This window comes from Barbus barbus (genome assembly GCF_936440315.1).
Source record: "Barbus barbus genome assembly, chromosome: 6".
NCBI lineage: Eukaryota > Metazoa > Chordata > Actinopteri > Cypriniformes > Cyprinidae > Barbus > Barbus barbus.
The window spans coordinates 7,868,806-7,881,076 of NC_136734.1; the positions used below are offsets into that span (position 1 = coordinate 7,868,806).

Consider the following 12,271-nt stretch of genomic DNA (forward strand, 5'->3'; position numbering starts at 1 on the left):
CCTGGAAGAAACTGATCGCAAGTCCAAAGCCTTGAAACCATCAAGACTTTCATCCGAGACTGCATCCGGACACTTGTCAATGACCAAGGCAATGTAAGTATCATACATTTAACTAAATGAAACAGAGGTTTAGTATAAGCTATAGACCCTGTTGGAAGCGCTGATGGTTTTACTCATGTGGTTAACTGACTCTTTTCATAGCTTCATTCTCTGGTTTTCCTAATGGTTTCGTCCATCAAGTCTCACTTGCCCTTTTCCCATGTATGAGTGATTGTATGTTTGTTTGTTTAGACTAGTTTGTATTAGTGTTTAGTTAATAAATCTATTATGCACAAATTACATGAGTTTCTGATTCTTCCTTGTAAATTAATGTCCCTTCACGATTACGATCAAGCTACATGCCCTAATGCATTAATGTTGTAAGAATGTTATTTTCTGTGGCCACGAAAATATCATTGCTTAGAGTTGATGTGAAATTGCACGAAATGTTCATTGGACGAACAGATTGGTTGATGACAATATTAATTCTGCTACAGTTACTACTGGCAGCTGATATAAATAATTGTAATTAATTATATACATTTCCCTTTTGAAATAATTTGCTACAAGCTTATATGTCCTAAATGTATTTTTGTCTTTTCTCGTCTTTCTTCTCAGATCCCCTTTGTATACCACTCGTGTTTTCTCCCTTGATCTTCCATGAAACTCCTGATGCCCTGCAGTCTGTGTATCATAGCAACAGCCAATGTTAGTGCTCTCATAGGATTCACATGTACAGTGTGTTTTACATGAGATAAATAAGCTTTATTTGCTGTGTCTATTGAGGACGATAGAATCGATATGTATTTTATACAGAAAACAATTCAGTATTACCCGATTCCATATCGGTCAAAGTGAGAAACATTTTAAGATTTTATTTTATTTTCATTATCCCACAGCAAGTAATTTTGTTGTACATGATTTGATTTAAAGTGCCCGTGTTATGGATTTTTGAAAATTACCTTTCATGCAGTGTAACACAGCTCTAAGTTAATGAAAACATTTTGCAAAGTTTAAATCTGAAAGTGCACTGTGTATAAAGTTATTGTCTCTCAAAAAAAAAGTAGACTCTGAATCATTTAAACAAGTAGTTTTTAAAATGAATCCCAAGCCATTTCATGTTGATGTCAGCATGAAATATTAGCATATTGCCCTCCCAGTTGTTGCGCGCTCAGACCCGCAAAAACTCGAATCCCCCTTCCTCAAATACTGTAGCGGATTCTTGTGGATAGCATCATGTCGAGAAGACGCTGTGCTCTGCACTGTGAGGGTAAATCCATAATTTTTTACTGCCAAAGGATGGGGCTATGAAGAATCAATGGTTAAAGTTCATTTTTACAGCAATACCACAGCATTATAGTCCCAACCTTGTGTTGTGTCTCTGTCATTTTACTGAAGACTGCTACCGCAACAGTTTTTCGCACAGACACTCTATGTATGGCGAGGCTTCCCCCATGGCATATAAAGTGTCGTGAAAAGAGGTAACACTTTAGAATACTGTTCCATCATTAATGAATAACTACACAAGAACACATGAGTAACGCAATATTAGCACTCTAGTAACTACTATTACCTAACAAGAAACTCTGATTAATGAATTAGTAAGTAATAGTGCTTAGTTGAATGTGGTAGTTCACTATTAGCTAATCAGTAACTATTATATTTTCATACCTCCCTAAGAACTACTAAGAACTACTGTATACAGGTTCATAATTAATATGAATAATGTATAATTAATTCTAAGGTAAAGGTCATGGTAACCCACTAGTAATGACTCAAGTATTACCAAATTCTTCAGAAGGAATTGTAAATTATTTGGATCAGTATTCTAAAGTGAAGATCATGATAACTCCCTAGTAACGACTGAAATTATTGTAAGCTTTTGAGAGTATGGTAAAGCATTGGATAGTAATTATTCAGGTGTTACTACATCCTTCTAAAGCAATTACAAATTTTTTGTATCAGTATTCTAAAGTGAAGATCGTGATATTCCCTAGTAATTACTGAAGTCATTGTAAACTTTTGAGGTTTTTGTACAAGTAGTCATTACTAGTGGGTTACCATGATCTTCATTTTCGAATTAATTACACATTATGTATAATTCACTTTAATTATGAACCTGTATACAGTAGTTCTTAGTAGTTCTCCAGGATATATAAAAAGAATTGTAGTTATTGATTAGCTAATAGTGAACTACCAGTTTCAACTGAGCGCTATTACTTACTAAATCAATAATCATAGTTTCTTGTTAGGTAATAGTAGTTACTACAATGTTAATAGTGCATTAGTGACTTATTCCTGTGTAGTTATTCATTAACAAAGGATCAGTATTCTAAAGTGTTCCCTGAAAAGGTTTTTGCCTCTTGGTTTTTTTTTTTTTTTGCATATTTGTCACACTTAGATTCAGATCATCAAACAAATTTTAATATTAAACAAAGATAACCCGAGTAAATACTTTTTTTTTTTTTTTTTTAAAGGGGTCATCGGATGCCCATTTTCCAAATGTTGATATTATTCTTTAGGGTCTTAATGAAAAGTCTATAACATACAATTTCTCAATTGTAGTGTAAAAAACACCTTTTACCCAGTCAAAATCTGTTTTCAGTGAGCTGTTTTTTTAGTCTGTGTTGCTTTAAATGCTAAATGAGCTCTGCTCACCCCGCCCCTCTCTTCTGTGGAGTAACGAGCAGACTGTAAACTTCAGCCGCAAATCTTTCTAACTAGCACAGTATTAGGAAAGGCGATTTGCAAAGATTCATAAAAAAAAAATCCTTATACTCATTTCTGTAGGTGAGGCTATATCACAAATGATTCGCGTGAACATAGATGCATTTATGTAGATCGCCGGGTGCATTCCCTTCAAAACGAAATTAATGTTAATCCTCTGCGTCTTCAGCAGCTCAGATGTCAAGAGTAACTGACGACTGCTATGTTCATTATTACATTCAACAACAAAACACCTCAATCGCTTAATCTGAGACATCTTGTCTTCCCCTGCACCGGAGTCAACACAATAGCGGACTGATGACAGCTCACTCAGGGCTGGTCTAAGGTAAGACGGCCTTGTCAATCAACTATCGTGGGAGTGGCCTGTGCAGAAGTATGTCATTCTGACAGGAATCTCAGAACAGCCTGATTTGAGAAAGGGGATTTTAAAATAGAGGTTTAAAAAAAAATCACTGGGTGGATTTTTATCATTTTTATGATGTTTTATTAACAAGGTTTGGGAGTTAAGGTTGTATATGCAAGCTTACTGGCCTTCTACCTCTTCCTACATGCTAAGCACCAAAGGCTAATCCGTGTGCGAGGCTGCCTCCGCAAATGGTTTTGGCCCTTCCTTATCTTCCTTCTAACCCTTCTCTCCTATCTAAACCCCTGTATACTTATTTTACTCACTGCAGTCCCACTACCTACCCCACTGAATGTTGCAGCTCCAGAACCACCCCTTATGCCAATACCATCAAGTCTCAGATTCTCACAGAAATTCTAAGTGCTGGCTCCGGAGGCGGACCCATCGCCAACCCCAGTCCCTCACTGTTCACAACTCGTATCCCTATAACACATCCTTCAAAACCTCTCCTCGACACGTTACTAAGTTCCTTCCTCCAAGCAGGTTCACCCAGTACCATCCATTCATATCCAACAGCTGATCCAAGCTCTCGGTCAATGGTCATCGGATGCCTTCAAGAGCTATATCAGGACCAATAATTTTCACAAAGGAAGCCATCTAACTCTGACCAGTTCAGTGAAATTTGATACTGCCACTGCAGTGCCCTGCTCATTTAATACCACTGCTGCAGTGCCCCGCTTAATTTGATACTGCCACTGTAGTGCCCTGCTCATTTGATAACACCACTGTGGTACCCCGCTTAATTCGATACTGCCAGTGCCGCCGCAGTGCCCTGCTCATTTGATAGTGCTGCTGCAGTGCCCCGTTTAATTTGATCCTGCCGCCGCAGTGTCCCGCTAATTTGATATTGCTGCTGCAGTGCCCGGTTCATTTAATACTGCCGTTGCAGAGCCTCGCATAATTTGATCCTGCTGCCGCAGTGCCCTGCTCAATTTGATACTGCCGTTGCAGTGCCTGGCTCGTTTGATACTGCCGTTGCAGTGCCCGGCTCCGTTCATTCGATACCGCCGCAGCAGTGCCTTGCATAATTTGATAATGCCGCTGCAGAGCTTTGCATAATTTGATCCTGCTGCTGCAGTGCCTCGCATAATTCGATACTACCACTGCAGTGCCCTGCTCATTTGAAACTGCTGCTACAGTGCCTCACTTACTTCGGTACTACCGCTGCAGTGCCCTGCTCCACTCATTCAATACTGCCGCTGCAGTGCCTTGCATAATTTGATACTGCCGCTGCAGTGCCTCGCATAATTTGATCCTGCCGCTGCAGTGCCGTTCAATTTGATACTGGCGTTGCAGTGGCAGGCTCATTTGATACTGCCGCTGCAGTGCTTTGCATAATTTGATCCTGCCGCTGCAGTGCCTCACACAATTCTATACTACCGCTGCAGTGCCCTGCTCATTTGAAGCTGCAGTGCCTCGCACAATTCGATACTACCGCTGCTGTGCCATGCTTTAATTTGATAATGCCATTGCAGTGCCCCACTCAGCTGATGCTGCTGCTACAGTGCCCTGCTCAATTTGAAACTGCCGCAGCAGTGCCCCACTCATTTGATACTGCCGCAGCAGTGCTCCGCTCATTTGATACTGCCGCAGCAGTGCCCCGCTCATTTGATACTGCCACTTCCATGGGCTCTCCCTTCCGGTGCAGCAGAGCTGCGGCTCTCTCCGGTCGCAGCGGGAGCCCTCCATCCGTTGTTCCAAGTTTTCAAGGCTCATTCAGCACTGTACAGGGCTCCCCCTTCCGGCGCAGCAAAGCCGCAGCTACCTTCGGTCGCAGTGAGAGCCCTCCATCCATCGTTTTGAGCCTCCTGGCTTACCCAGCTTCAGACTGGGCTCTCCCTTCCGGTGCAGCAGAGCCGCAGCTCCCTTCGGTCGCAGTGAGAGCCCTCCATCTGACGCTTCAAACCATGCCAAGTTTTCAGTCACAAGAAGGACTCTCCCTTCCGGTGCAGCAGAGCTGCAGCTCCCTTTGGTCGCAGTGAGAGCCCTCCATTGTTTCGAGCCTTATGTCTCTTTCAGCTTCAAACAGGGCTCTCCCTTCCGGTGCAGCAGAGCCGCGGCTCCTTTCGGTCACAGTGAGAGCCCTTCATCGTTTCGAGTCTCATGGCTCATTCAGCATGGAACAGGGCTCTCCCTTCCGGTGCAGCAGAGCCACAGCTCCCTTCGGTCGCAGTGAGAGCCCTGCATCTGACGTTTCAAAACATGCCAAGTATTCAGCTGCAAGAGGGACTCTCCCTTCCGGTGCAGCAGAGCCGCTGCTCCCTTCGGACGCAGCGAGAGTCCCTCACCTGGCCTTCGACCGTGCTCCTCATTTCGCCTCTTCGCACAACCCATTTTTCTTCATGACAAGCATATTTTTGGGGGGCTACTAACAATTTCCTCTCTGGCTGCTGTCCCATGCCATTAGCTTCTTTTGGGGAGTTCTCTGGGTTCAGGCTCCATCCCGAGCTCGGAGCCCTCCCTCCTGACAGCATGCCAAATATGCTTACTAATTGCTCAATCATATTATATCTTAGTGCGAACTCGTGAAATTATGTTTTATTAACAAGGTTCGGGAGGAGCACGAACAGATAATCAGTCTGGCCCAGGTGCAGCTCGTCAGCTAATCACCTTAACAAGCACATCAGGTGTATATATACACAGCCAACTCACCTCTGTTCTATGACAGTTTTCCAGCATCCCGCCTCCACCCCAACTCCGCACTCCAATCTAAATTTCATCCCATTCTTGGGATGAGGGGGGAGTTCTCTGGGTTCGGGCTCCCTCCTGACAGCACGCCAAATATGCTTACTAATTGCTCAATCATATTATATGTTAGTGCGAACTCGTGAAAGGATGGATGTGCATACACACTGACAGCACACATTTATGTTCAAACAACTTGTAAAGTGAATATTGCATCCGATGACCCCTTTAAGGGAAAAACGCTGTCCAAACCTGACTGGCCCACTGCAATGTCCAACTGTCTTGAGCGTGTTCACAACATCTGGCGTGTTACGCATCAACGTGCTCTGGCGCGCAGAAGCGTTCTGTCACGCGTAGGATGTTGTGAACACGCTCAGTACAGTTGGACATTATGGTGGATCAGAGGTAAAAAGTGATATGAATACTGTTCAGTTTCTTGCACAGAACAATAGTTTTGTGTCTTAATACCTCAATGTATTGTCACGAGCCGCAGGGTTTAATTTGGTTTTGTTTGTGTATGTTTTTTTGACTCTCAAAGCCGTGGGTCCCATTGACTGCCATTAAATACAGACTGCAATGGTTTGAGTTAAAAATCTTTGTTTGTGTTCTACTGAAGAAACAAAGTCACCTACATCTTTGATGCCCTGAGGGTAAGCAGATAACATCAAAGTTTCATTTTTCTATCAATTCTATCCGTTTAATGTAATGATAATGCTATAAATAAAAACATTATTAAAACAATATTTTAGTAATATTTACCAGAATTTTTTTTTTATAATATAATAAATTAATTCTTTATAAAATCTCATTAATCTTTATAAATTAATTAGACATGCTTTTGACCATTTAAAATGTCATGAAACTAAAAATGGAATCCAGAAAATTAATGGAAATCAGATTCATAGAACTTTGAGAAGGGACAGAAGAGAGTACACTAGACATTATCAGGATAGGAAAAAAGAGACAAATATGAACTTACCCATGAAGTTCATTGTATCCCAGTAAAAATTATTTGACCCCATTTATAAATGTATATAATTGCACTACATTTAGAATGTTCCTGGATAATGATTTCAAGCTTGAAATTCCCTAAATGCACATTTACAATATGCAGAGTGTCTCTTACCTTGATAGAAAAATGCTTGCTCTCATATAAAATAATTTCTTCAGAGATAATCAGTGTTCTGGTTGGGCTACACAGATCTACAGGCTTCAGAAGAGAAAGAAACAGACTCTTAATCAGTTTACAAGGTAAACCACTTGTGTCTTAACTTGTATAACATTTACTGTATAATATTGCCTCCATGTTTGAAGAAGGGTATAGAAGAAACACTTCTACTAACTAAACACTATCACTACTAACATATGCAAACTGCTGAACCTTGCAGTACTGCTCTTTACAGAGTACTTATCCCACACAGTAAACACACCATCTCTTACCACATTATTTTCTGAAATGTTACACTGTAACTTGCAATGACTGAAATTTTGTTTGTAAGTACATAGACATAGACATGGTTGCGTGACATGCTGTCTATCTACAAAAACCATAAAAAAACTACATTAAATACTGATTCACTTGCAATGAGGATAAACATGGCTTGTGTTTTTGAGGTGAATGATTGGCTGCAAAGAGCATGATACATTTAGACACATTTACATTAGAAACTAAAATTGTCAATGTTCCAATTCATAACTCTTCGTATTGTTAATCCTATGCAGCTCATGGTAATATTAAAGAATTTTATGTTTACAAAGGACTTTTTAAAACTCCATAAGCAAGTTTAGTACTGTATTGGGCTGCCATTTAATTTCCAATGTAAAATCTGAGTCATGCAGCAAAACAAGCAAACCATTTTGTGGTTAGAAAAGTCTCCGAATAGATAACTACTAGATATCAGTAGTTTGTTTTATTTAATGCTTGTATTTATTTTGAAGATATGGGAGATTTACCTGCACAAAGATGGGAAAGATAAGGATTTTGGGTGTCACTTTAACGTAGGTTCCATAGTTGGCATGAGGCATGTGTGACCTCACAATTGTGCAGTTCTGGTAGTTGCCAAAGTTTTGTTGGTAGTTTCCGCTGTGCTGTGTTTTGGATTTGCTGTTGGCAGAGCGACGTAGAAAACATGTTCTGCTTGCCAGTCCAGGGACTGACTGAGCATTAGCAGTTGGAGGGGGTGGAACAGTCGCCTGAGTCGTGGGGAACATCTGGCCAGCTGGTAGAAAGTAAGGTGATGTTTTAGGTGAGATTTTAGTCAGATAACAGATGGAAATAAAAAGTTATTTATGTGGTTTCCCTTAGTATAAAAGAGCTAATACAATAACCTTAAGCCACTGCAAGGGTTACCTGATGAAAACTTTGTCACGGCTCTCTAATGTGAGTTTTGCATGTAACTAACTTTTTTTTTTTTTTTTTTTTGGCAAAAACAATGGAAGATGAAAGGTGTTCCCAGACTCTTTTTACTAGTGCATGAGCCCCGGTGAAATACCGCTGTGCCCTAGTATAATGTTTCTGTTAAATTCTTGTCTGTCAATGGAGATTACCATATAATGACCTGAGAATCAATTTTAGATACCAGATTTGCTAATGAAACAATCTTGATCTGATCAGTCAAATAGGGTTTGCAAAAAGATCTGAAATTGTTTGTGATTGAGCTTGATTCATGCGGGCAGTTTATTCGCACACTGAATCATTTCCTGTGGTTTCTCACATCGAAATAGTAACAGGATAATTTATAAAACAGAAAACAAAAGAAGCACTGGATAAGCTGAATATTTACCTATGTGCATTTTAAGAAACTAAACTTGGAAATGTACAGGAAATTGGAAATGTAAACTTGGGAACACCTTTGTAAAGGTGCCGGTGCTCCAGTAATGATTAAAGGCAAGAAACTCCCCTTATTAAAATGCACTAATGGCACAAACATTGTTTACAGCAGTTTTCAAAGTGCTCTCAGTAAGTTCCCTTTTTGGTTTGTCACTTTTATGATATGTTAGGAGTGACGATTTATCAAGCCTGCATAACACCACACCAATTCATTGGCAGCTCCGCCCACTATTTAAGCTTTAACTTGCATTATCTATAATTGCAGTAGTGAGTACAGCACTCATTTTAGTGGTAGCACTCATAAAAGCTCAGAATCTTCAGGACTTTTTTTTTTGTTGTTGTTGTTGAAGTTAAAAAAAAAGTTGAAGCAGGAGCCCAATCCATTTCCCTTTCAGTATTCAACCTCTGTGGCACCCAGTGGAGCAAGGCATGGAAAAGGAGCATGAGGAAGTGGCCTTATGAAGTGGCCTTATCTATTGAGTTGTCTGCTGGGACCTGCACCCTACTTTGGGCTCCAAGTGTCTATATGAATATTCACAGTCAGATGAAACACTTTTTGAAACTTCTCCCCGAAGGACAGGGGAAGTTAGATAAAAAGCAGGTGCAAAGTCATCATGCCAGTCGCATCAAGCTCAGGCTAGGGAGCCCTGTGCAGTATTTGGCACCTAGATAGGTGGCATATAAAGTGGCACATAAGAGTTTTTATGCAGATATACAGGACTTTCATGTCCTGATCCGAATGGATTGCACGGCAATGGTGGCATACATTAATCGCCAAGGGGGGATCTGCTTGCACCAGATTCTGTTTCACTGCTTTGTTGTCTGTTCAGATCGTGTTCTATTCTGGAACATGTTCTCTTTCTTCAGGGGATGAAGGCTTCATACTTAGAAGGTTCTAAGGATTTGGGACATATTTAGAAAGCAGAGGTGACCCGGTTTACCACCCCAGAGACAAAGCACTTTCTCCGGTACTCTCTAACTGTGGCTCTTTTAGAAGTAAATGCCCTGGCCCACAAATGGTCATTGAGATGCAAGCTGTGTTCCTTCCCATCCACAAATTCTATGCATCCACAGTCAGAGAGGTAGAAGCTTAATGTATGGTCCTTGAGCAAGACTGCCTAGATTTATTTTCAGGGGCTGTCCCATGCAGTTTTTGGCACTATTTAGACAGCATTGCAGCCTCTTCGATTGTTCCTCTCATTGGGTGGTTGAGGTCATCTATTAGTCAAGTGGAAGGCAATGACAAGTGTGTTTGGTTAAAATGAGTGTTTCTGGAAGGTACTGGCTGCTTGATGGAAATCCACCTATATTTGCCATGGTCTATATAGCATGCATCTGTCCTCCCTCTCGTCCCAATTTTTCATTTTAAGAAAGTTGGTCATGTGATACGGTAGACAGAGCATGTTTACCTTATGCATACATTAAAGTACTTAAAATATCAATTATAAAGTTACCATTGTAATCTTATAATGTTATAACTGTTTCTGGCATGGGGCAGTTGTAATCAATGTGCTCCTTGTAGTGTTGTAGACCAGTTTAGGCATTGACAGAAATTCATGTAGTGAGCATCAACGTTTAACATATTTAGTAATATATATTTAAATCGAGCCATTCATTCATTGAGCCCAAACTAGTAACTTTCCAAAACCCTGAGCCTTAACCACTGCAATATACCATGAATAAATAATGCACTAGGAAGACCTTAGGGGACTTACTTAATGTTCTGTGCTTGTCTCCATAGACAGAGCCCAATACCTGAAAATTTAGAAGAGTCAGTAAGTGAAAACACTGAGACAAGTCACACTAAGATATACTATGACATTTTTTCAATACTTTAGTGAATCAAGATAAATAAGCTTAGACTTTTTCACACCATACCCATAAAAAGTATGTAAAGAAAACTGTTGTGCTTTTACACTGGCAGAATTTTAATTTGTACAGAAAATATAGTTATAAATTATGAAATGATTGTTGGTGTTTGTAAATGAGAATTATTACAACCTGATTGTTAACAAAACATCATATTGCTGAAACCTATTGTGTCCTAGTTTTTGCTACATAACACAGGACTGGTTAAGCAGGCAATGTGAAAGATGTAAACTGTTAATAAGGCCTGTAAATGTGTAAACTCAAATGATTTTGGAACCAATTTTGAATTGCGTATTCCGAGCGCTATTTGTGTGGCACTATATGTGTTGCTGCCTTTGTAAACAAATGTAGCAAACGTGTCACTCATGAGGTTTTATTTTTTATTTTTGCCTTACAAACTGCAGAGTTTAGTTCTGTCCATAATCAAACACATTTGCCTGTAATTGTCAAGTAATCCTGATGACTTTGGTTAGATTTTTAGGTGTGATTGATTAGGAAAGTAACTAAACTTTGCAGGACAGTGGCCCGCCAGGACCAGAATTGAATTCCTGGAGGGCCACAGCTCTGCACAGTTTAGCTCCAACCCTAATCAAACACACCTGATCCAGCTAATCAAGGTCTTCAGGATCACTAGAAGCTTCCAAGCAGGTGTGAGTTGGAGCTGGTTAGAGCTAAACTATGCAGAGCTGTGGCCCTCCAGGAATTGAGTTTGAGACCACTGATGTAAACTAGAATGCAAGTAGAATGCAAGGCAGCTTACTTGGTTTAGAAAAAAAGAGCTTTCCACATCTTTTCACACAGCAGACATTACATGTAACACATGGAAATCTCTGATCACAATTTAACATCATATTAAGCATTAAGCAGCCATTAAGCAGCCATGAGATCCCATACTGATGAACAATGCTTTTGTCTACCTGGCTTCCAGGGTTAATGGGTGACAAGATGATATAATTGTCCCCATTTGATGCTTTCACACGTGTCCCTCTAAGCGTCTGAGTGCTTGTCTTTCCATCCACTGCAGTCCTCCGTTCTCCCCACAGGATTCCCGCTCCACTCCCTCCACCACCCACTCCCTCTGAGCTGTTGACTACAGTCCTATGGCTGGTGCGGTGATATGCGGGCAGAGGGGGAAGTGGTGGCGTTTTGTCCCCTCTCTTGGCTTTAGCCGGGGACACTGGAGTGTCATAGTTAGAAGACTTGTAAGAAGGATGATGGATCAACCCCTGGAATTTGGTCTTAACGGAAGGTCCTGTACGCCAGACTGCCAAAGTGATCTCACTGAGACTATTTCTGGAGAGAGTGAAAGATAAAAGAACAAAAAGAGAACGAGAAGCAAACATAAAGAGCAGCTGACTCACAATTACTGAGTTTGTTTATGTGCACTGCCTTAGCTGGGAAGGTTTCCACATAAAAAAAGGTGGAGCCAAAGAACACACCTTCTTATTACATTATCACCATGGACCAATGGAATTTTAAAGGTGTTTACCAGTCAGAACCTTTCCGGAATGTTCGCTTTGGTAAGCTGCTTCAAAGTCCTGAAAGACCTCAAACTACTTCAAGCAAAATAAAAGAACAAACTGTTGTGACAATTTCGAACAAAATCAGAAACAACGTTTGTTTGTATTAAATCTGTGTATTAAGTGACAGCAGGGTACAATACAGTACACTGCTGTCTATGCTAATAATATGACCCAAAAAATAAAATAAAGGCAGAA

The 12,271-nt window shown here is 40.5% G+C and overlaps 1 protein-coding gene across 1 annotated transcript in view; it reads right to left on the bottom strand.

Annotated features, from left to right (window-relative positions):
* LOC306871947 (regulator of G-protein signaling 3-like) overlaps nucleotides 1–11,840 on the bottom strand; it is a 137,318-nt gene extending 125,478 nt beyond the window's left edge. Inside the window, exons 1-4 of the mRNA XM_079420225.1 lie at nucleotides 11,471–11,840; nucleotides 10,400–10,439; nucleotides 7,808–8,073; nucleotides 6,981–7,064 (exon numbers count right to left, since the gene is read on the bottom strand). Of these exons, the coding sequence (XP_079276351.1) occupies nucleotides 6,981–7,064; nucleotides 7,808–8,065 (342 nt within the window). The 5' untranslated portion in view covers nucleotides 8,066–8,073; nucleotides 10,400–10,439; nucleotides 11,471–11,840. The remainder of the gene's footprint in view (nucleotides 1–6,980; nucleotides 7,065–7,807; nucleotides 8,074–10,399; nucleotides 10,440–11,470) is intronic.
* Between the last annotated feature and the right edge of the window lie 431 nt (nucleotides 11,841–12,271).